This window comes from Lagopus muta, chromosome 14, assembly GCF_023343835.1.
Source record: "Lagopus muta isolate bLagMut1 chromosome 14, bLagMut1 primary, whole genome shotgun sequence".
In the NCBI taxonomy this organism is placed as follows: domain Eukaryota; kingdom Metazoa; phylum Chordata; class Aves; order Galliformes; family Phasianidae; genus Lagopus; species Lagopus muta.
This window is the reverse complement of record NC_064446.1, coordinates 13,032,851-13,057,986: the sequence shown is the minus strand read 5'-3', so window position 1 is coordinate 13,057,986 and position 25,136 is coordinate 13,032,851. Positions and strand designations below refer to the sequence as shown.

At 53.2% G+C, this 25,136-nt stretch overlaps 1 protein-coding gene across 2 annotated transcripts in view; it reads right to left on the bottom strand.

Moving 5' to 3' along the window:
* The window catches only part of FLT4 (fms related receptor tyrosine kinase 4), a 46,529-nt gene that overhangs the window by 17,432 nt on the left and 3,961 nt on the right, over positions 1 to 25,136 (bottom strand). For both annotated transcript variants that reach the window (XM_048960690.1, XM_048960691.1), the window contains exons 2-10: positions 13,943 to 14,039; positions 8,790 to 9,064; positions 4,977 to 5,089; positions 3,960 to 4,122; positions 3,600 to 3,739; positions 2,787 to 2,955; positions 2,590 to 2,707; positions 1,997 to 2,148; positions 1,094 to 1,256 (exon numbers count right to left, since the gene is read on the bottom strand). In XM_048960690.1, the coding sequence (XP_048816647.1) occupies positions 1,094 to 1,256; positions 1,997 to 2,148; positions 2,590 to 2,707; positions 2,787 to 2,955; positions 3,600 to 3,739; positions 3,960 to 4,122; positions 4,977 to 5,089; positions 8,790 to 9,064; positions 13,943 to 14,039 (1,390 nt within the window). The remainder of the gene's footprint in view (positions 1 to 1,093; positions 1,257 to 1,996; positions 2,149 to 2,589; positions 2,708 to 2,786; positions 2,956 to 3,599; positions 3,740 to 3,959; positions 4,123 to 4,976; positions 5,090 to 8,789; positions 9,065 to 13,942; positions 14,040 to 25,136) is intronic.

Here is a 25,136-nt window from a genome sequence, read left to right as displayed (position 1 = left end):
TATCCATAAAACCGAAGCAGGAAGCAGATACTGGTGCCCCCAGCAGTGTCTTTGCCCCCAGGCCTATGTTTTCATTTACTATTAAAGATGGAAAAAAGAAGGAGTGAAAACTGTTTGTGTGTGGTATCCCCAAAGAACATGGTGGCACCTCTTTGGGGCTGATGATGGCAACTGGGGAGAAGAGCCCAAATCTGCCAAAGACCTGAGATGTTGCAGCTTGCAGGATGCTGCTGAAATGCAGGTGAAGCAAGGAGAAGGGAGAGCCCAAAATCCAGGGTGGCAGAGGCAGGGGGAAGCTGAACACCTAGCTCAGGGGTAAGGACACGTGCTGGCAGTGCCGGCAGAGCGCTTGGCAGGACGAGCACACTGGTGAGCTGTGTAAACAACAGGAAGCCAGAAAGAAGCCTCCTGCATCCTCTGGAGCTCTGCTAGGCAGAAACATAGTGGCCTTGGGAGACAGTGACCATAATTCATGGGCCTCTCTGCTTCCTGACAGGGCCATGGTGCACTCACATGCGATGGAGAGCACTTTGGTGTCCCAGGCTTGGCAACAGCCTATACAGGGCTGCAGGACCTGACTTCCTCCAGGCACCCTGATGTCCTCCACCCTGACTACTCTGTCTCTGACTCCCCAGCATCCCTTTTCCCTCTTCCTGCAAGATCACAGCTAAAAAATGCCACTGCAGCCCTGCCTGCTGCTGCCCTACTTCCCAAGGCACAGGCAGCGGGCACGCACCCTTCCTGCCCATCCATCCTGCCTTCACAAACACTGGCAAACTGCCCCAGCAGCTGGCAGGCAGCTGGAGCTTTCCCTGCATTCAGCAGCTCCTCCCCACATGCAGTAGCTCTGCTCCCTTCCCTCCCAGCATTTTTGTTTCCATCATCACCCACCAGAAGATGCTTTTGGAAAAAAAAAAGCACAGGGATCTCTGGGCAGGAGCGAGCAGGGTGAGCCCCAGCTGCTGCCTCGGGGTCTCACCAAGGGGCACCCAAAACTGAGATGGAATCTGGGACACAGCCATGGTCATAAGGAGACCTCAGTGTCACACTGGCACCCTGGCAGGACATGGGCACTGGGAGGGATGGCACTTACAGACTGCGTCGAGAGAACATCCGACAGGGCATCCACGGCCTCCACTGCCACTGGATCACCTCTGGTGCTGGGATTCCATAGACTGTGCAGGTGAGGGCCTGGGGGCTCCTCCGGGAGTAGATGCTTGGGGAAGAGGTTTCCTTCTCATGGATGCGTGGAGGAACTGCAAGCATCAGAATGACACTGTGAGTGGCTCTGGGCTTAGCTGCTGTGTCCCTAGGCCAGGCACAGCCCTCCCCAGGCTGTCTATAGAGACTGGGCACTACAGTGCTGCAGATCCCAGGGCAGCTCCTAGGGAGCTCAGGCCCACAGGGCAGGGCGGGTTATACTTAGGCAGATTCAAGTGATGACAATTTCTCCTTCCTCTGCTGGATATGGCTGTCTGGATGCTGCAGCCCCCAGCACAAGGTCACAGAGTCTGCTGGAGACAAATCCCCAAGCAGCAGTGTCCTTCTACTGCTTCTTGCGCTGGCACCTGACTTCTCCATGACAATGACCAGTTTCTGCCAGGGGAAAGCCATAGGGCACCCAGAGAACTGCTCCAGCCCCAGGCTTCATGTGTGCTGCAGCCACTCTGCTCATGAGTCTCCACCAGTTAGGATCACTCTCAGCAGCATCCTCAACAGCAGTTGGGAAACAGCCCCCTGAGCAAGGGTGTGTTCTGCTCAGAGCCGTGGAGGCAGGAACAAAACTTCAGTGTCCTGAGTTCCACTTCCATGGCACATTGCCCACACCACAAGCAACTAGCCCTGCTGTAACCAGAGCATCTCTCAGCGTTAGGCTGAAGGATGTGATGTAGGTAGCAACTATTTTAGGAAAGCACCAGGCACTTGGTCTCAGAGCAGCCCAAAGGCCGGGGCTGTGGGCTCAGTGCTCTCCCCCTGGCCCCAGCCCCTCCCTTACCATTGACAATTAACTGGAGGCTGATGTGCTTCTCCAGCCCCACCAGCCTGTTCCTCAGAACCAGCGTGTACGTCCCAGCATGATGCTCTGCCACATCCTTGATCTGCATTGAAGATTGAGATTGCTTGGGAATTAGCTTCCCGTCCTTGTACCTGCAGGGAGGCAGAGAGAAAATGCAGCCACAGGGAGGAAGTGTCTCACCAAAGCACGGTCCTCTCTTCAGGGACCCCTGGGCTTTCCCCAGACCTGAGTTACAGGCCTGCACACTGCTGTGAGGATGTGAGGTTGGGTGCATCACGGCTTTGCCCTGAGCAGGGTTTGTGTGCAAAGCTCCTAGCTAGCTCTGGTGGGAGTGCAGCACGATGCACCGTACAACCTGACCCTAACCAGACTTCCCCTCCTTCCTTTCCCTGCTGCTGAGCCATGGAGGAGCACCCCAGGAACATGGGCAGCCCTTCCATGGATGGGAGAACGTGACATCTGGGACAATCTTGGCCACAGAGGGACCTAGCAAGGAGGCTGGCCTGGTTTTCCTCCTTGGCCCGGGGAGGGAGGAGGAGAGAGGGTGGCGTGGGCCAAGAAAGGTGCGTTACCACTGGAAATCTGGTGGGGGGTAAGCCACAACTTTCACCGGCAATTTCACAGCTTCGTCTCCAGCAGTGGCTTCTATCACCGGCCCCTTCCGCCACTCCACGTTGATGAAGGGCTTTTCTGCAAACGAAGAGGTGAGTGTGCAGGGGAGCGCAAGGAGTCAGCCTGCGGTTCCACGAGGGAGCAGAAGGTGTCTTACCATGCACGATGACATCGGTGCTCTCCTCTAGCATCTGGGCGCCGTTGGTGGCAGTGCACGTGTACCTGCCCAGGTCCTGCTGGCTGACGTTGTGCAGGGTCAGGATGCTGGAGAGCTCTGTGTGCGTCTGCAGGGACCGGCGCTCAGATTCTATCACCGCTCGCTGCATCTGGTGGCACAGAACAGGGCATGAAAGGCATCAGATGAATGGGGTTGTGTAGATGGGCTCCTCATATCTGCATTTCTTGCTGCCTCCTTCCAGAAAGGCATCTCCACGATTGACTGTGAAGGCAAGGAGCCTTGTGTGATGATCAACTAAAGCTGGGCTAAGAGTTTAGCACTGGTTTGCTTTGATCACCGGTCCAGTCACTAGGTAGGAGCCCTAGGTATGCAAACACCATAATGTCTTCAGGGAACTCCAGTGTTTCATTGTTTGCAAGAGCCAGACTCTACCACAGAGGGAAAAAACAGAGGGAAGGGATCACTTTGCAGCCTCTTGGTAACTCAAGCTGCGAGGCTGGAACAGCTCCTTTCAAACCAAGGATGTTTGGTCTGTATTTGTACTGGTAGAAATGAAGCCAATGTTTGCCCAGAAGTTCCTCAGAGAAATAATGCTTAAGAAAGGGAGATGCTTTCTACTAGTAGAAGAGTCTCCTCTCTGCCTGCTTCCTGCTGCAGGAGAGAAAAGTGGAAAAGCTCTCTGAGATCGCCAGAGCACAGCGTGGTTAAGGTCCTGAATCAGAGCCCTGTGTTGCTTGCTGCCAAGAAGAACAGTGAACGGGCAGGATGGGATGACTCAGAGGGCAGCAGTACCTGTTTGCCAGGGTACGTCCACTGGAAACGGACACCAGAGTTGAACTCGGCCCACACTGTGCAGTTCAAGACCAGCTTCTCTCCCACTAGCAGCTCCATGGCTTTCTTGGGGTACAGCTGGATGTCGTACAGTTCAATCCCTGATGCAGAGAGGCAAGAAAAAGACATTTCTGATCTATTAATTATTTGAAGCTGGGGTGTGGGTTTCAGAAAAGCAGAAAAGCCGAAAAGCCTGGAATCTGCACCTCCGACTGTGCGGTTACAGGAGATTTGGGTACAAACTGCTGCTGCTAAGGATACCTCAGCATGGCACACAGCTAGAGGACAGGGCCATAACTTCCTACTCCCCCAGACTTTCACCTGCTATGTGGATGATGAAGAAATTAGATTTGAAGACCTTCTTGTCGATGACAGTCTCACACTGGACAAACAAGGAATCTCTGATCAGCTGAGTGGGTACTTGCATCCCCTTCTTGTTGTCCCAGAAAATGGCTTTCCTGTCGGGGTGGATGAGGGAATTTTGCTGGAAAAAACAACATTTTCCCAAGTGAAATGAGGGGATAACAGCATTCCCACCCTTCATGCTGGCTAACACCTCTGTTTTGCAGGAAGAAACGATGCAGCATTATGCTATGCTGGCCTCCTGCTCTCTCCCCCAAGGGTTTGTCATCTAGGAATCGCAGCCCCTGCTATACCCCAAGCGGCTGTATCCTGCACTGCAAGCCTCCCCATCCGCAGAGCAGGCCAGAGACTTCCAGGAATGGAAAATGATAGTGATAGCTAAGGAAACTGATGCCGATGTCCCAAACATCAGCCTCACTGGGATGGGGTCTGACCTTGGGTAGTGTCCTTCCCGGGCAAGGGAATGGCCCCTGGCCCCCGGAGTGTCCCTGGAGGGCTTTGTACAATAGTAACACTCATCCTGGAAGGATGTATTTGCATTGTAAAAAAAAAAAAAAAAAAGGCATAAGCAAGCTGATAATAGGTTGTTTTGAGTTGTATTTAGTCCTCAGCCCCAGAGCTGCAGCCTCCTTCCCCGTGGGGTTGCTTACTACCTAGGGGGTTTTCAGCTCACAGAGATCAGAGCAAGCAGGGGATGCTATGGGACCAAATCAAAGTCTTGTTTTGTTTCAGAGAGCCAGGGAAGAGGTGCAAAGCTGGCAGGAAACCTGCGGGGTCTGCCCAAGGGAACTGGACAACACAGCCTCAACCAGCAAATAAAACAAGGAAGCCAGTGGCTTATACTTTCCATGGAAAATGTATCTCATGCATTTTCCATTCCTGGCAGTGCCTGTACTTCTCCCACTCAGGCAATTACAAATGCACAACAAATGCAACGCGTGTTGGTCTGCAGCATCCCACTGGCACAACTCTCACCGAGATGAGCGTGACGTTGAGGTCTGGGATGGACACAAGGCACGGCACCCAAGTGTTCTCCTTCTTGCTGATGAGGAGCGTCTCTGGCTTGTTGATAAATGGCTGTTCGAAATCTAAGGAAGGGATTCAAAGAGAAGGACAACTAAACAGGAGCAAGGGGAGAAGTGGAAGGAACCACAAGAATAGAAGGCTTTCTGGCTTTCTTTAACACACTGTGAGCTTGCCAGAGGGAGTGGTGCTGGGCTGATCAGCCCCATCTATGATGTCCACAGCAGCAAACACACCCTGAATGCAAAGGGTGCGTCCCAGGTCGGCCAGCTCCTGCAACATTTGGGCAGTGCTGGAAACAACCTCCCCTTTCCTGGCCCCTTCAAGGCCTGGGTTTGAACCCTTTGCCAAACCATTGGGTCCCCTGCTGGGCTTCACGCCTGCCCAGCTGGTGCCAGTGCAGGAGCAGCAGCAGGCAGAGCGACCTTCCAGGGCAAGGAAGTGAGCTGCACTGCAATGGTATGCAGATGTCATCCTGCAGCCGGCCCAGCCGGCAGATAAACAGATGAGCTGAGATTTCCAGGACTGCCACTCCACTGCCTCCCAACTGCTGCAAGCACAAATATTGACAGGAAGAGCAAAACCACCCTGAAATGACTTAGTGAGGCCAGGGGTGGTACGCTGTGCTCCTCCACGTGTAGCCAGCACCACAATGAAGTGCTGGCAGGACAGGCTGTCCTGTCCTGCTCAGCACATTGCCTGTGTCAAACCTGACAAACCCAATTGGGGTCCATTGTGGAAGGGATTCAGTGGCAGCACGCAGAGATCTACCATGGCTCTGAGCCACTGTGCCAGGCACCAAACTGATCATAGAATCACAGACTGGCTTGGGTTGGAGGGGATTTTTTCCCCTGCTAGACAATCCCTAAAACCAATCAACTAAAATGATTGCCCAAGATGCAAGTAGTAATGATCCCCATTTGAGGATCCCCATTGGGATCCTGCTGCTCCAATCACATTGGCCTCAACCCATTCCAACTCCGTGTTCACACTGTTAAGCACATAAGGACATTTAAACTTTTAATTAGAAAGCTGTTGCTTCAGTCATAGTCACACTGCAAAGACCTACTCTAGAGTGAGTAGAATCACAGAAACACCAAGGTTGGAAAAGACCTACAGGATCATCCAGTCCAACCATCCACCTATCACCAATAGCTCTCACTAAACCATATCCCTCAACACAACATCCAAACCTTCCTTGAACACCTCCAGGCTCAGTGACTCCACCGCTTCTCTGGGCAGCCCATTCCAGTGCCTGACCAGAGAAGTAGTATTTCCTAACGTCCAGCCTAAATCTCCCCTGGTGCAGCTTGAAGCCATTCCCTCTAGTCCTATCACCAGTTACACCAGAGAAGAGGCCGACCCCCAGCTCACTACAACCTCCCTTCAGGTAGTTATAGAGAGCAAAAGGTGAAGTCTTTCCTTCTACAGCCTGGGGGAAAGAAGCCATGCATAGGAAATGTAATGGTGAGTTCTTCATGAAAAGATGGATGCCTAGAGGATTCTTATTTCCTGGAGTCCTGGCACAGGGCTTCTTAAATCAGAGGTTTGTTTCAAAGTGCAAACATGTTCCTCATTCCTTTCCCAAGCCCTGGGCACATGAGAGGGAGGAGACACACAACTGGCAGAGGTGAAAGACTATGAGGTCCCTTCCAAGCTCAGAGGGCAGCCAAGAATGCACTGATTTACTGGGCAGCCCCAGCTGCCAACGAGCTCGTGATTCATGCATTAACTCCCCTCTCGATCCCATCACATACTTTCTATAAGGCTGTCTTAATGGGTCAGATGGGAATAATTTAGTATCTCCTTCATTAATATATGCTAAGCCTGATGAGATGGGGGCTGTACGTGTCCTATTTCACTCTGATGAGGCATTCTGTATGTTTACAGCACTATCTGTAGAGGTAACAAAATACACGCCAAACCAGACACGTGAGAAATGAGACACGTGTGAAGAGTTCACTTGAGAACTGAGCTGCAGGTAAAAAATACAGAAGAACCCATTTTCTCAGCCAAAGTACAGATATTTTGTTTCTGGCAATTTCACCAAGCTCTTAAAATGACAAACGAGGCTGGTGGATAAATCTGTGGTCTGACCATGCTGTCTCCAAACATCCCTGACACTTACATCAGCCCTTCCAAACTCTCCGGGGACAGTTTCACATTGCAGCCCAGTTCAGCAGGAACAGGCAGGGTTTTATCTGGATGTCCTGCAGCGACCACAGTTACTGTGTTCCTGGGTTTTCCTTGACGTGTCCCTTCTCTTGCCTGGAAAGTCTGTCCAGGAGGATCTTGAGTTTTCCTGGCTGTTTGGTAGCCATAAGAGCGCACAGCCTGATTGGAATGAGTATGAACACATCTTACGTAGCCATGTGCAAAGCAATGCTATGAGATGTTGGCTGGATTTGTTGCACACAAGCTGTACGCAGGCGCTGTGAGTCCCATGCACCCTGACAGCACGGGATTTATAGCCCCTAAGCTCCATCACACATGCACACTGCTGCTCTCTGCTAAACAGAACCATTACCGAGCTGTAGATGAGGCCAAAGGTGAGAAGAGGTGAACAAGGGGACAAAGTGGCATTTGCTGGATCTCACATCCTCACCTGACTGTTCCAGGAGGTTTGAAATCCAAAATTTTACAAAGGGAAATCCACATCCATAGACAAACCAGGCTCTTGCAGAAGCACACCTTGCATGTAAGCCTGTAAGGCTGTACTTTCAGCTGCATGCTTAAGCAGCTCTCTGCCTTCTTCCTGATACAGGGCTCAGGAGCAACTGAATATCCCTGTCCAACTCACAGACGCCTCCTCCCAACATTCCTGAGATCCAGAGAAGCTCTGTTCTTCTCTAGGATGGGCAGCAGCGCCCACGTGAAGAGGAGGCAATTGCCCAGACAGACCCCAATTCCTGTCCAGCAGCTGCCCAGCTTTTTCTGATTTGCCTCTACATTTTTCTCTGCACAGTTGCAGAGGTAAATTTGGCTTTGCCCTGGGACTTCTCAAAAATGCATCTTGTATGTCATGACCTGCCTGGCTCGTGACAACTGCACCAACTCTAAGAAATGGGGGCGGAAAGAGAAATAGCTTGGCCAACTGCTTCCAGGGGACAGCGCTCGTTTATCTTGCTGGATCCTGCTGCAGGCGGTGGGGGGACAGCACAGGGGGACCCTGGGGAACAGGGAAAGCAGAGAATGGGCCCCTGCAGCCCTTTGCTGCACTGAGGTTGTGGCTCCAAGCTTGGCAGACAGCCCTTTCCCTCCAAAACACACCTCATAATGCTGCCCGCATGGCAGCCCCTGTGCAGACCGCATGTGGGGCTGAGGCTCCGAGGAGGCTGTGCACAGTGGGTCTGTGCTGCTGCTCCTCTCTGCTTTACGGACCATTATCGTTCCTTGCCCCGTTCTGCCTCTAGCATCTCTGAGAGTCTCCCCAGCTGCCCAGAAGCTAAATCCTGTGCTTTTTTTAGTGTCAGAGCATCTTTGAGACTGGCTCTCGCTCCTTAAATTCCTACATTCCAGCCCTGCTGGAGCGATGCCCCCAGGCCGGGACATAATTGAATCCCAGGTGCTGCTGCCATCCCCCAGAAATGGACGGATATTGCTTCCTGCATGAGGAGCAGCCCTTGGTCCTTTCCCCAAGCCTGCAGCCCTGGGGGACAGGAAGGGGGTGTGGGGGGCATGTCGGGATCTTTAATCTGTCTGATTTTGTGCTGGTGCATGTAGTCCAGCCCCAAGCCCTCCCTCACCTCGCCGTACGGCTCTTACCTCTCACAAAGACATAGGAGCTGACCGCTGTGGTGCCCTCGATTTTGGCATCAATGTACTTGTAATAGCAGCGGTAGTAACCTGTGTCATTGGCCTGGCTCTCTGTCAGCACCAGCACTTTGCAGTAGGGCTTCATGCCTGTCCCCTCGCAGTCCTCTTCACGGATTGCCCGGCCCCCACTGGGTGCTGCTGAGGCTGTGAATTCCATCTCCTTCTCCTTCCCACTTGGGTCCACCTTGCCCCCGGGCCACGACCACTCCAAGGGATGCTGGCCTCTGGAAATGGGCAAAAAGGAGAATTAGCTTTGGGGCAATTAGGGGGTTTTACAGCCCACTGCTCCCCTCCCACGTACACGCATGGCCCTGCACATGTCCCAAATAGCCTCAGCTCTCAGGCTGGGGCATGGAGGAACAGCCCTCTTCCACAGAGGGAAACAGGTGCAAGGAGAAGGCAAGCAGCTTCCCTAATCACCCTGCAAGCAGAGGCCAGTCCCATTCCCCAGGTCACATCCTGGGCATGCCAGACTGTCAGATATCACTCCCTCCTGTGACTTCGTCCTACTGCTGTTGATGCCAGGACAAGGAGCCATATAGGGTCCTGAGGGAAATAACCCATTTATTCTCTATTTCCCCTTGTTATTAAAGGAGTTCAGAGCTATTAAGAATGTACACGGACATGATGAGCTCCCCTAGCTCAGCACAGCTGCTGGCTGGGACCTGTGTGACGAATGGAGCAGGAAGGAGAAGGAGGGAAGGAGAGCAGATTGGAGAGAAAACAAGAGAAAAGCAGGAAGGGGTCAGGGATAGAGAAGAAACCTCCAGCTCGAGCATGCAAGTGTGTATTTATATATAGCCAAGAATGCCCAGCATGGGAGGTGTATGCACACACACACACACACACAGGCACCCTACCACAGCTTGCTCTGACTGCTCTTGTTTACTACTAACAAACCAGGCTTTTATGCCATGCTGGAAGTTTCCTTTCGTGAAATCAGAGCCCCTTTCAGAGCACAGCGCAGTCCACACCTGAATGTTTGCCAGCAAAGCCGAAAGTCACTGAAAAATGTGCAAAAAAGAGATGGGAAAAAAGAAGACATCTCAAGAGACAGCTGGGGGCAAAAATGGCTTTTTGTCAGCACTGTTTGTGCTACTAGGGGATACTTGGAGTCACCTCTTATGCCATTTGGAATAGGCAGATGGGGACAGGCAGCTCCTCAGCTTGGGGATCCTCAGAGCAGGGCTTGGGCAGATGCTTCTGAGCACAGCCAAATCATAGGTGTCACCACAGCAGGATCCTGACTGCAAGGCACAGCGTGGCCCTTGCTGCTGCAGCCATACGCCCTCTGCACCAGGCACAGAGCGGTATTTGGCCCCATGCAGAGCTGAAAGCTCCAACTCCCAACTGAGCAAAGGAGCCCCAAAGCCCTTCGTGTTTGCTCAGGCATTTTTGGCACTCGGTGTGCAGCAGGGGAATTGTACAAGTCTCCAGTGTTTCCTCTTTCTGTTTGTTTACCCGCTGGGATTTTCACGCATTATCAGACCCACTTGTTTTATTAACCATCAAGGCCAGCAGTAGCTGAGTGACACGTATTTATATAAACACGGATGGGCCAGTGCAAACAGCCCTGACAACCAGCCCGTGAGCTGAACTAAAACATTCCTTGCATCATTTGCTGCTTGACCAGACCCAGCGGGGACACAGAAGGTAAAGGCATTAATGTGAGTCCAAGTTGGTGTCTCTGGTGCGTAAAGAGGACCAGATGAAGGCAAGAACGAGGCCAGGCTCACCTGGATTTCTCTCTGAGGCTGCCCTGTGCGTCTGGGAAAAGGTCCAGGCACTTTGGGACTGCTCCCTCCCACCTATCTGTCATCTTTGAAGATTTGTTCCCAAGTTGTTTTCTTTCAGCTCTGTGATAACGTGTCTCTGGGCAACAGAGCCTGCTGATGCCAGCTGGAAACAGATGCACTGCAGGCTTCTCTGCAGCTGTTTTCCTAAATCTTTTCGGGACAGATGCTCTTCAAGGGAGTCGTTGCAATTGGCACTGCTTTTCTTCAATCCTCTTTGAAGCTCCCACATGCGGTATGACGGGCAAAGCTGGCTGTGGCTTCGGGCTGAGGTGGGATAAGGCAGATTCCCCCTCAGCAGCACAGAGGATGCTCACAGCAGTCGCACACCCGTAGGAAGAAGCAGCAGGTGTGGTACGTGTCCTGGACGCCGCCGCAGAGCCATGTGGCATTGCCTTGTCCTCAGGCTTCTCCATCCCCGCTGCAGTGCTCATTTCCTCTGCAGGAGCCAAGAGGGCTCCGGGGTCAAATACTTCCTTTCTGCCAGAGTAGACTTTATGCATTTGCAAACATCTGTGAGTCAGCTCTATGAACAAGTCACTGGGCAGCAAAGGACACCCTCGCTCTTCCCTCTCTAAACACCACGGCTGAGAGATGCTCCCTCTCCCTCCAGGTACCCAGCACTTGTGGGGTGGGATGGGGCTGGCCAGGATCAGCTTGATCCCTCCATAAGTTTCTGCTGTCGTGCAGCTGGCTCCTGCAGGCTCTGCTCCAACATTCATGAGTGGAAGGGCACAAGCTCTGCTTCTCCCCAGTGCAGGCTGACAGGAGCATGAATGCAGAGATTCACAATGTTTTTTTTCCTGCCTTCTCAGGATGGGAGCTAATAAAAGACATACTGTCCATCAGTCCCTTCACCCTGCTGTGCCACATGCCTTGATTAAAACATCACTGTGGCTTCCAGCCAGCCGTGGCACGATCTGTATTTGCTGGAATGCTTCTACACAGGTCCCCTGCACTGCCTGGATGAGTGCACTGTGTTAGGTGATGGGGGAAACTGCAGAGCCTCAGCACCCAGTGAGTCCTCGTGGGTGTGCTGTGTTTTCAGGCTTCTGTGAAGCATGCTCAGCTCCAGAAACATCCCATGGCCTGGCATGGGCTCTTGTCACTTCTGGGGCAAGGAGGAGAAGAAGAGGGGCTGCTAAGCTGCAAGTGTGGGAGATCCAGGCTGAGCTGTGAGGGAGCCTGAGAGCACAGCCAGCTGCGGGACTCTCACGCTCAGTGGGTGAAGCTGTAAAGGTCTGCAGGGAGCCTCATGCGGGGGGATTTGGGCTCAGTTTTCTGCTGCAGTGCTGCTTCGAGCAGGCCTGTGCTCCTGGCTCCAGGGCAGCTCGAAGAGCAGCCAGAGGACATTGTTCTCAAGGGAAGAACCAGGGTCAAACCAAAGCCACCTCCAACATGATGCTCAGCAAAGAATCTCTGGATCCGGGATTTGATTTTGTACTTGTTTCTGCCCTACCCTGCCCCATCATCCTCTCCTTTGCCTGTTCTCTTGGTGGTCTGCGTGTTTTTCCCTTCGGCTCCCATTAACACAAGCCAGGTCTTCCCAGGGTGGGCCATAGTCCAGAGAAGAGGTTGGAGTAGCAGCTGGGTGTAATTAGAGATCCAGGGACCAGGAAAGATTTACTTTTCATTCAAAAGTAGTAGTAGTGTCCCACAGGCAAAACCTTCTTCTCAAGGCGTGGGGCAGACACGGGCTTGAGATCTCACAGGGAGAAGGGGAACCTTGGAGCCATGCTGAGACTTGTCACCTGTGGGTGGTGTGGAGGATGCTGCACAACTCCAGAGGGGCACATTTTTTCCCACTGTGATTCTCCTTCACACTAATTGACAGCTAGCAAGTGAACAAAGAAAGGGCAATCTCATCCTTCCCATCCAGGAAAAGAAAGGCTTTCCGCTTCATGGTGCTAAATAGCTCTGTTCATGCTTGACTGCAAAAGACACTTTCTTCAACCACACCTCCAACTTCAGAACGTCCTTTAGCCTTGGATCAATCTGCAGGCGACACAGGGCTGTGTCTGCAGTTCCCAGTCTCCCATTGGCTTCCCTGCCTGAAGCTGCTGCAAGAACACAGGTCTGCCTCACTGTGTGTGGTACTCACAGTCCATGTGGGAGGCTGTGGCCAAACGTGTCCAGGGTGACCTGGGAAAGCCTTGCTGGGTCTGCAGAGAGTCAGCACGGCAAGAGCCAGAATCTCCACGCTCTCCATGGCAGCTTGTGGCTGACCACAGCCCAGCCATGCATTTCCTACTGCCTAGCATACACCACGGCTCCTCAGGTCACTCTATGAACAAGCCCACAAACACTTGGCTTCCCATACCATGTGGAATCAGCTCAGTATGAGCATCAAGCAGCCTTGCTTCTGTCTCTATTCCCTGGCAGAGAACTGATCCACAAAGTAAGAGTAATGCCATCTGTTCCAGAGAAAGTTAAATATGTTTGTGACAAGACAAGAACACAATACAAGCCAAGTGTTTGTAGTAATTGCTTAGTGGTTATATATAACTCTGAGAAATACCCCTCTGAGGCCCATGCTGAATTTATACCCCTACTGAGCCCTAGCACTCAGATCCCAGGCATGGATCTGCTTTCAGCTGCTGGAGGGAAACTCCAGCTTGGCTTTTTTTTTCTCTCTCTAATGTGTTTTCCAAGATAAGGAGTAGTGATGAGAACATGTACAGTCAAATGCCCCAGCGTGGGACAAATCAGTTCAGACACAACACCTTCTCAGAGCCAGACTCCAAAATGACCAGCTCCTCTCTAGGAGTTATTGACCCAGCCTGGCTCGGGCTTCTCTTCCTTCACCCTCAAATGTGCAAAGCAGAGAATGAAATCCCAGCTTTATAGAAAAGCTGTCAGCTTCTCATAACCAACACCAAGCTCAGCCCTGCCTTCTCCTATGGGCATTTCTCTATGCCCCCCAAATAATCTGCCAAATTTGGAAACCAGAACTACAACTCCAACAGCGTGATGAGGTGAGAACACACATCACAGGCAAGACCAGGAGAGTTAGGAAGCCAATTCCCCCGAAAAACTTACAAGGAAGCTATCAGATCGTGCAAGTGTTTGCCTTCCTTCTGCCTGCAAGACTCCAGTAGAGGCTAACACCTCCTCCTTTGAGAGGCTTCCAGCTTCTTTTTCAATTAATTGATTAGATTAATTCACACTTGGTTCATGTAGCAGATTTCTAATAAGCCACGGTTATCTGCAGGCATGCTGCAGCTAAGATCCCCCTGACAGGCTCTCCTTGCCAGGTCCTTACCAGCTGTGAGGGGTCTATAGGCAGAGCTGTGCCTGCCTGCACTGTACCTGCAGGTGATGGTCAGCGTGTCCTTGGCGTTGATGATGTGTTCTTCCTCAGTGATACTCAGAGTAGGAGGGGTCATAGAATAGCTGCTCACCAGATCTGTGGAGAGAAAGGAGAGAGGGTGTGATGCAGACATCTGCCAGTGCAGACCCACTGATGTGGGCAGCAGCTGGGCATCACGAGCCTGGACCGGAACAAAGCCTCTTGAAGCAAACATCTCATCTTACAATCGTTAAGGTCAGAAAAGAAAACTAAAATAATATAGTCCAACCATCAGCCCATCATCACCATGACCACTAACCACGTCCTCACTGCCACACCAATGCCAGAAAAAGAGTGAAAGATCAGAAATCAGGGCATCGAGGTGTTCTTTACCAGATGACTTTGGCTGAGCTCACCTGCAGCACTGATAAACGGTATATGCTAACCAGAGCTGTATCAAAGCACTCAAGGCTACAAAAATCCACCCGCAAAGGGATCACAAGTGCTCTTGGATTTGCACAGAAGCTCTCAGGGGCCAGCAGGCCCCTCTGCCTTTGGGTACACACAGTCACATGAAGCGGACTGACCCTTTGGGCATGACAGCAGCGCCCTTCCCTTAGCGCCACGGGGGACAAGAATTCCAGGAGTGAAACTATCCAGGCTCACAGGAGATGCAGATCAACACATTATCACACACTTCTCCCAGCTTTTGTCTGGGAGAGTCCCACTCGTGGTGGGCTCACGTCTCCGGCACGCAGTGCAGGGCACGCACCGTGCGAGCTGCTCATGGACAAACATCTCGAAGTACCGGTTACTCTTGGAGCTGTTTTCCATTAGCGCGGTGCTTCTAACTGTCACTGCTTCATGATCTTTATCTTAAAACTCCAGCTTCTGGGGATACAAGATAATGCAGAAGAAAAGCTTTGATGACTGCAAGACGAGCGAACAAACTAACCAGAGAGGGGAAAAAATAGAGTTGTGAAATGTGAAAACGTGACTCAGGTAGATGCTAAATGCTAAGGAAGAAAGGAATGCAATAAATATGCTGCTAGCTTGATCTTTATAGACGTGTGAGGTTTGTGCAATTGCAGTCTGCTCGGGTCTGACTCCTTCCTTCATACCATTTAAACCCATTTATCAATCACAGAGTAACCTGGCAGAGCAGCAGCAACGCCACGTGAGGCCTCTCCTCCAAAACCAGCGCCGACAGACGCAAATCTCCTCATAGGAGAGCCCTGCCACACTCTGTGGGACAGCCTCGAATCTGCCCTCAGCAACCAGGGGCATCAAATGGCTGCCAGTCCCCGGCACCACCAGGCCTTGGAGGGGCAGTGCTTAGAGCCACGGCTGCTGCGGCGGCTGCAGAGGGACGTGCAAAGCAGCACTGCCGGGCTGAGCCTGCCGCCCTTCTTCTGCCCGATTGTTCTCCATTTCCTTCCCGCCCGCGCGTGGCTCCGCAGCAGCCATCCCCATGGCTGCCCCCATGGCAACGGCAGGACGCAGGCCATCGCCACCCACCATCTCCATCGCCCTCCTCCGCCTGCATGGAGTCCCGCTCGCCACGGCTGGTCCCACAGACAGCCATCAGTGTCGTCAATGAGCCAGCCAGCACTGCAGCCATTGCTTGGTGCTCAACCCGTCTGTGGGATCGGTGTCATGGAGGACGGTCTGCTTCCAACTCCCCTTCCCCAGTGCAGGGGACTGGGGATGTCCCACACAAAAATGTGCCCTGTGGGCTGTGAAAATAAACAAGCGCATTTTTGGTCAAATCCCTTCGAAATGTAACAAGGTTTATTAAAAAAGGCGGGGAGGAATCTGACCACTAAGCTGCACTTCCTATGAATGCCGGACACAATTATCCCCCTGCAAACACTGTTCTCCAGATGGCCACAGCCTGTCAGTGCCCCACATCAGCGAGAAGGCGACAGACTCAGGCTTGCCATGGGGCTGGGCTGGTTCCCTGAAAGCTCATCTCAAAACCTTGGCGCCACGCAAAGCCCTAAACCCATGACCAGGGATGGTGGGAGCCATCACAGCTGATGGCAGACAAGTAACCCCCGCGTGCCTTCACATGCCATGGGGTGACCTGCTGCAACCAGCATCGGGGGGTGGAGGGGAAAGGATCTGTGCAGGTTGAGGCTGTGGGATTCCTGCAGATGCATCCTGTCTGCGGCACTCCACAAGTACAACAGGAAAAGGAACCACGGCTCCCTCTGAAAGCACCACAGTTTGGGGATGGGGATGCTCCCGTGGCCAGCGCAGGGCTGGGCCCTGTGGCTACCCAGCCCCCCCACTATTCTCTGTGGCCATCCAGCCACCTCCCCAGCCTCTGGCTGTTGGCAGCTTTGGGGACTTCCTGCGCAGGTGCCCACAGTCACTTATGGCACCTAGCACAGGCAAGGGATGCACGGCGCTATCCATCTGCAAAAGCATCTGCAGGGCCACAAACCTTCCCCAAAATCACCCTCCAGCCCTCTCTGTGCTCAATAGCTGGATCCACCCCCTGCTGCACCATCCTTCCCTGTGGGAGGGGGTGCCCCATAAGTGCTGATCTCGGCCGTTAAATCTCCTCCGACCGGCACACAGATGGTTTGTGTCTCCGGCAAATCCCAGGGTGCGAGGGAGATGTCTCCAGAGCACTGAGAGTCTCCTCTTCTCCCAGTCCCTCCTTCCCCACCTCCAGCCCCCATGATGCTTTATCTCCTCGGCCTGAGGGTGCGCACTGAATTGTGCCCTTGTGCAGGGAGAGCATTAATGTAATTAAAAAGGCATGCGGCAGCCCCGGCAGGCTTTGTTTTTTCAAGATGGTTTCCAAGCAAGTTGGCAGTGGGATATTAAAATAAACAGAAGGGGGATTGATGGGATGCGGAGAGAGGAAGCAGGATCCCACAGCCGCTCACACCTTGTCTAATTTCAGAGAAGTGCACTTCCCAGCAGTTTCTCTAGCCTTGATCTCTCAGTACACAGCTCTGAAAGGGGCAAGGCTGAATCCTCTACTTATCACTGGCGGCTCTATTATTTTCCCCAGCCCCTTCCACCCCTCTTCCCACAGCCTGCAACCACCACAGCTCTCAGCACAATGGCAGGGCTACCCATATGGTGTGCAGTCATGTCCTGCATCCTAGGGCCTGGCTGGGAAGCCATGCTCCCCCAGGAAGGGTTATCCACCCCAGAGTGCCCTGCTGAGACTGAGCAGCCTGCAGGAAGCCCTGTGCCGGATCCTGCTTCCAAACCCCCCCACACCCCGCAGCCCCTCTGTGCTTCCCCTTCCCTCCCTCTCTGCTGAGTCGGCCCCACTGACTGATTAACGGGGCGCCTTTCCGGAGAGGCGTTTTGTTCACTCTGTCCTTCTCACTGACTTCCTTCCCCAGTGCTAGTCCGGATTGCTCTTGCTGTAGCCACCATGAGTCCCCAGCTAAACACATCTTGTGCTCCTGCTGCCAAACTCACTGCCTGGGGGTTTTGTGTTTGAAGCTGGACAACAACACGCATGCAGCAAAGCTCCCCTGGACACACTCTAAGTGCTTTTGGTCCAATTCAGCTCTCCCTTCTTGCTCAATTCCTCTTTCCCTCTTCCCTTTGCTCAAGAAAAGTCACCCAGATCCTGCTACTGCTCTATCTTCACTCTATCTTCTATCTGCAGCACTCTAGGAGCTGCATCACTCACTAGCAGATAGAGCGATGCAGCTCCTCTTGCACAGCATCTCCTGTTTTTCTTGGGTCTCATCCCCAGCCTGAACCCTTGGCTGCCCCAAGCTCAGACCCTCTATGGAGGCTCTCCCTGCACAAGCAGGGAAAGGCACGCACTTAGCACTGTGGTGCATGATGACATGTCAATGTCAGCAAATACCTGCTCCTGGCAAGTCAATGACAAAATACCAGATGGCAGCTGGGGAAACAGATTGAACAACCCTTTTTGATGCAGAAGAGGGGCAAATCACTTCTCTGGGTTTCCAGGCTAGGCCTATCAAGTCAGCAGCATTTGCCTTCAGAACTCCACATGCACCATTTGTCCTCGCCCTGCAGATCCCAACCCTGGCACACACAGGTGCAATCCCCCTGCTCTGCCCCAGTCACCCCTTCCCCACACACCTGCCTGGAGACAGGGGACCTAACCCTAACCCACACACAGAAAGTCCACATGCCAGGGGGAGAAAGAACCACACAAGCATCCCCTTGCAGGGCTGAATATCCCACAGGGAGCAGCTCCTGCCCACACTCAGGGCAGGCATCCAGCCGTGGGCTGGAGCAGCAAAGCACAAACATCATGCTCACAAGGAGCAAGGAGCTGGCAAGAACAAGGGGAGGATGGATGCATGGCAGGCATCTCCTCCTCTTGTTTTGCAGAGAGGTGTGATATCACATACAGATGAGAAATGAATGGCCATGGGAATGAAGCGTTGGGTGTTTTCTCTCCAACCTGACAGCAGGCAGGGAGAGCCCTAAAGCATGGTGAGAATGGACACTGAAACAGAGCGGCCTCTGCCCCAGGACTCCGAGCAGGGTGCTGTTCCCTTGGCCATGGAGATTTACATCCATGGAACTCACCTCCCTGAAATATCATCAAACACAAATGTGGTGGAGCTGTGCCCTCATCGCTCTGCAGATATTCACAAAGCATCAGGTGCTCCTTTGCTCCAAACAGGGAGCAAAGACATGAAGGGATTCCTGCAGGGATCTCCTGCAAGGGAGCCAGGAGATTAATAATTACAGGAATTCAATCAATGCTCACAGTGTTGTGTTGATCATCATTAGCACATGCTGGAGCCTTTAGCGTCCAACCCTACAGCACAACAGCCTTGTGGCTGCAACCCAAACAGCTGCCATAGCCTCAGTGCTAGCACCCCAGGGTCTGCTTCACCTCTCAGTATTCATAAGCTTTAAGTAACTGGTTATTTTTTATTGGCAAGGCACACAATCCCATAATCCCTGCACTGATGGGAAGTGAAGCAAAGCTGCAAACCCCTTGGGTTCCTCCAGCTTTTAGACTTGCACGCCAGTGGCCCTATCAGGAGGCAGAAACAGAGGAGTTCAACACAGGGTGCAACATGGAAGCACCCAAACCACCGCATGCCACTGCTTCAGGCACCCAGCACGGGCACAGCCACCCACGTGCCAGGAGTGGCTGCCACGCTGTGCCCTGCAGCATCCCCATCACACAGTGTTTATCTGTCTGCCTCTCTCCGCTCCCCCCGCAGGAAGCACTATCTCACCATCGCCCTGCTTGCTCCAGCCCGGTTTCCTGCTCCATCCTGCCAGGTTTACCCTGCTTTTTCCTCCCCCCCCCTCCCCCTGCCCCATAGCTCTCAGGCCATGTTTGCATTTCTGTCTCCTGCCGTCTTTCCTCTCCCTCCCCCCGATGCTCGTTCCCCACTCCATCCTCCCCAAGAGGCTGCGTCCTGAGCCAAAGTTAGCCTCTGTCAGGTACCTCGCGTCCGGCCCGGGGCAGCGGGTCAGCCGGGGCCACCCTGCAGACCTCCTCCAGGATCTCTGCTGTCAGCAGCCTCCCCGTGCCCCGGGGGAGCGGCTGTTTGCTGCTCTTGCTGGGCCAGGGATGCTCCCGCACATCACAGCCCGTTTCCCCACCAGCCCGCCCTTCGCTGCTGGCCAGACACCGCTTTGTTTGGTCCCTCGCTCCCTGGATTGCTCCAGGTTTGTTGGCCGCCCGCTCCTGCCCGGAGAATCTTTTTCCTGCTTTTGAGATAGAGGATGCTCCAACCATCTGTGTGTTTTATTTCCTTATAGAAACTAACAAGCCGAGGATTGTTTCCTCTCCCTGACATTTCAGAGGGCAGCTCTGGCACAGCGGGACGCACAGCGCCTGCAGACAGGAACAGCCCCGTTCTGCCCAGAGGATTCACTCTCCAAGGGCCAGAAAGCCCCAAATATGCCAGAACAGGCAGCTCCCACCTTGCCACCACCTCCACACAGCCCTGCTTAGCATACACAGCCACCCCTCTTCCAGCGGCCCCCATTAACTGCATGGCTAAACCCTTGTAGAACTCAATTAAAACTACCCTCCCACATCCTAAAGACTGTCAGGTTGCTTCTATTCCTACTTTAATTAACTTCTTTCCAAATCTCATCCTGCTCATGTTCTCTGCCCTGCAGGACGTGATTAGTGTGGCGCAGAAAGAGCAGAGGGATCAGACGGATTTAGGGGTGGGAGACGGAACCAGCACCATTTGTTGCACCTCTTACCTGAAAGGATGTGATGGATGCACAAGTGAGGTACCAGACTCGGTACCATTAACCACATCCTTACCACCAGTTGATTCCTAAGCCATGCTCAGGTGAAGCACCCTGTGAAGAGAGCCGGAGCTGGGCCAGTGGGAGGGCAGAGCTCAGTGAGGTGGCATCCACCTCTCGATGGGAGATGCATCTAACTGGAAGTCAGGGGAATCCCCAGGGCCACCACTAAACGCAGAGAGAAAAGGGCAGTGGCATTTGGAAAGAAAATAAATCAAGTTGAACGCTTGCTTTTTGCTTGATGTGCGTGGGTTTAATTGCTGGCCTTTGGAGTTTGGCTTTTGCCAAGACTGTTGACTTGTGGATGAGCTGAGCAGGTCAGCAAAGCAGTGCCCAGACAGCATCAGGGTGGGCTTCTCTGGGCACCTGCAAGGCTTGCAGCTGGGCTGGGAGGCATCGTGCCAAGAGGAGAAGCCCTGCTGCTCCATCTCCCCACCCCTGGGGTTTCCATCCAGATGTTTGCTACCTGGCTGCCAGCAGAAATCAACACAGAGCCCTCCAGCCATGCAGCTGCCCCAGAGCTGGCAATGCCCACCCTGCTCCACAGCACAACCTGTCCTCAAGCTGCTCTTCAGCTGCTGAGTGCAGGAGAGCTGATGAGCAGGGTGAGTGGGGGAAAAAACAGTTTTGCAATTAGGCGATTATCTTAGAATCATAGAATCACCAAGGTTGGGCCTTGGAAAACCTGGATTCAGTTCTCCATCTGTTCCAGGCTCCCTGTAATGCAGCCTCTGTGCACCTCTAGCCCTACCTGGGAAGGGGGCAGATCAGCAGGAACTGGGAAAAAAAATACTCAAGGAAAAAAGGAGGAATCCTTACAGCTCCTGATGAAAGATAACATGGAACAAAGAAAACAGATTTATCCTAGAGTCATTGCAATATTAAAAAGCTCCATTAGATGAAGACTGGTCCAGAAAGCAGGAACCACAAGCAGAGGGCAGGAGGAATATTAACTTCCTGCTCATCAAAGCCAGGTTTTCAAGCAACAAGTATAACCTAAAAATAATCATAATGAAAAAGCAAAGGGAAGAGTGATCACGGGCATGAGAGCACGCTGCTGCCTGGGGAGCCCAAGCACAGAGCCCTCCACGTGCAGTCTCCATGTGCACACCCGCACGTGTGCACAGCGCATCCGCACAGCCCCTTCTGCCTCCACCACCGGGGTGGGCATGGGGGGAGGCAGGAAGATTGCAGGGATCTGCTTCAAAGAAGCATTCGTCACCGGGGGCGACGGCGGAGGAAGGAAACCTCAGGTACGAGGTCGGACGTGTGAGCGGGGAGCGCTGCGGGAACAGCCGAGCGATCACTGCAGACCCAAGAGCCCCCCCACCATCCACGAGCAGGGAGAATAGGAATTTCAGCCTGAAAAACACTGCAGCACAGTGGGCTTTCTGCCACCCCTGAAGGCAGCTGGAGCTGGCCAAACCCAGAGCCTTCCCTGACACGGTTAATAAAAATCTGACTGCTCTCTGCGGGATCCCCAAGAGGAACAGGATTGGAGAGGAGTGCAGTGATGTTCTGCCTGCATGCGGGGCTCTGCTGGGCTGCTCTTCACACCAACGAGGCAGCAGGTCCTGCCTTCTTCCTGCCAGCCCTGTGGGGTGCCCAGGGTGCGGTGCGGACACGCTCTGGGTTTCTCTTGGCACACAGCTGTGCCCACAAGCCAGGACCTGCTGCAGTGGGAGATGATAATCATCAGCTCTAAGAGCCAAAGTGCATCAGGGCATCCGCGTCACTCGAGATTAGCTGGCTGCTGAACATCTGCACAACTCGCTCTCTCCTCACCTCCTCCTAACACCCCTCATGCAGATATGAAATTCATCTAACTCCCTTCCAAGAGAGGCTGAGTTTGAAATGTCACACTCTGTAGATCACAGCAGGACTCCTACGATGGAACACCCAGCCCAAATGGCAGCATTAGGCTGTGGTGCTATTTGAAGGCCAGCAAGCTACACCACCTTATGCTGCTTTTAAAAATAGCTTCCAAGGGGGTTACCAAGCTCCATAACAACCCAATTACAAAGCTCTACCCAGAGGTTAACAGTTGTTTTCCCATTCAAAGGTGCTTCCCTTCCACGCAGCCCAGCGGGCAGAGCACGCAAGCAGCCTGATGGGAAGGAAGCGTTGACACATGCGAATGACTTCCACTGGAGAAGCAGAGTACCAGCAGGGGGAATGGTGCTAAGGAGACCACACGCCACTTCCTCAGCTGTTGCTGCCTGGTCACTGCCAGGTGCCCGCAGCCTCACAGAGGATGGGAAGGCATTGGCTTGGGACCATTTTGCAAGGCGGCAATTGGTCCAAGGGGCTGAGTAGAGATGTGGGCAGGGGGACCAGAGTCCCTCTACAGTTTCACCATGGGCACCTCTTCTCACACGTACAACTCTCCTAAGTTCACATGGGGCCCTGTTTATTTTTCTTTCTTTCTTTTTTTAAACCTACTATTGTACTAAGAAGTGTTTTTCTTTTGGAAAAGGTGACTGTGGGGCCAACACCGCACAGAGTCTCCTGCTGCCTTCCATCACCACCATAACCCCACGGCCAACACTTATCTGCGATGAAGGCAGCTTTGTGTTCCCACTGTCATATAAAAGGAGACCCCGGCGCTCTCTCCTGCCCCATACATTCTTCGAAATGCCACCCAGGCCTTGTCAGTGCCCTGACCAAGTGGCTCCTCTGTTCTGTGCACTAGGACATCCCGGGGGGGAAGAGAGGATGGACAGCATATGCCCAGATCCCATCCCAGTGTGGAGTCCTCAGGCTAGATGGATGTTCCACAAAGCAACACTGGGTGACTCCATTTGCAGCACAGCATCACCTGCCCCTTATCCCATCCCAGCACAATGGCCCTGTACTGCCCACCCATCAGCTCAGGGACACCCATGGTGTGAATACAAGCATCTCTCATGGGACACCTCATACCGCAACCGCTCCCCACCATTGAACCTCTACTCTTAGCTTCCCGAGGGCTAAATGCTGCAGCACCATGATGGGATGATGGCCACTCAGAGCAGATCACAGTGGGGACAGCTCAGGTTGGGACAGCCCATGGCGAAGTGATGGATTTCTACAGGCACTCGGTGCCGTCACCTCTGCTGGATGCTGTTTCTTTGCTGTCATCACTCTGAGCTGGTAGTTTTCAAATCCAAATACAAATCACAATTTGTGCCCAACCTTCTGCCTTGGTAGATATCAAGATTTACTGCTGTCCCAGGAAACTGTTGACTTTACCCTTACTTTTGTCAGTATTTATTATTTTAGGTCACCACATCCACCATCCATCTCAGCAGATGGCCGTATTTCAGAATGTGGGAAAACAAGTCACAGGCAGAGGGCAGAGCCCTGGAGCCAGTCCACAGCACACACACATCTGCATGGACACACACGTGCTTCCCCAGCCAACGTGGGTCCCACACACCCTGCCCACATGGGGAAATCATGATGGGTTTGGGATGCTCCTTTGCTTCACCCTGCCCATCCCTGAGCAGCTCCCCAACAAAAGCCCTTCAACACCACTTGGAGGACGGCACGGAGCATCTCCAAAAGACTCCTCTCTCCCCTCTGGCTGCAGGCCATGGGGTAGGGCACTATCCTCAGCCTTGCTGTGACTGCGTCCGGGTGAGATGACGGCTGTGGCAGGAAGGTGCTGTGGGAAGTTAGCTCATGGGAGTTAGCTCACACTGCTGCAATGTTAGCGTGTATCACGCGGGGAAGTGACGCCAGGAGCAGCATGTGTAACTTCAAACAAACAATTTGCACCGTGCACTCTGCTGCTTTTTCTGCCCCGGAACCTGGGGAGGATGCCAAAGCCCTGTTATCCCTGTGGGGATTGAGCTGAGCCCTGCTCTGGGGGCAGAAGGCAGGGGCTCCTGCTGCTTTCTCCATCCACCAGGCCTGTGTGCATCCGTGGAACTGACTGTGGTGGATGATGGGATCAGAGAGGGCGATGCTCAGAGGGCACAGAATTGTAATAGTTTAAATATTCCTCAGCTAAAACAGAATTGGCCAGACACACATCTCGGAGCTCCTGGGAACACTCTCCAGGCAGCAAAGGAGCAGTGATCCCTTCTCATGAGCCCTGCACACACCCCATGCACAGTGATGTCAATCTGCGTGCTGCACAGTCAACCTGAGAGTCCAGTGTCCACGCAGAGGGTAAGGGCTGCTCTGCTTAGGGCTTGCTCTTTAAAAAAATACGGTCTCTCTGTACATTCTGCCCTTTTAAAATACATTAATTGCCATGGAAACAATGCTCTTATTGGTATGGGAGCAGCCTGCTGGCCTCCACAGATGCAAGATAAAAATCAATGAATACATTGAAATCCAGGCTTCACTTCGGGACCTTTTGTGGTTTTGGGGCTGGTCACTGTGGGCACACACATGAGAAGCTAACAGGATGCCATGTCCTATGGAGACAAAGCAGGATGCAACACACAGTGACATCTGCACTCGGTTGGCGCAGCCCTGCATGGATGGCAGTCCCAATGCTGATGCCTGTGCTCAGCCACAGCTCCTGGTGCTGCTCACATCCCGCTCCTGGCTGCCATTCACACCCCCACTGCCAGCAAGCAGAAAACCTTGCCTTCACACCAAGCAGCGCCCAGGGGAAGGGCTGTGGGTGCCCTCCGTGCCCACGGACATCCCAACCCAGGGCCAGAACTGCCCCGCTCCCCACTGTGCCGCCCAGCTCAGTGCTCCCCGTGCTGTTATCAGGCAGTGACAGTTTCCGCCATCAGATTCCTCCTGTCCGTCAGGAAAGCTAAATAAGGAACATCGTTCAGGCGGCTGCAGGAAGAGGGGAAATGCAGGGACATCCGGCCCAGCTGCCAATTTTTCCTTTCCCATGAACCACCGCTGACCTCCGCCAGGGAGAACCTGGACACCAAGCCTGGCACTGGCACTGCACCGTTTTGCTTAACCCTACCCTGTGCTAGAGTACTGTCACCATCACAGCACCACGTACAC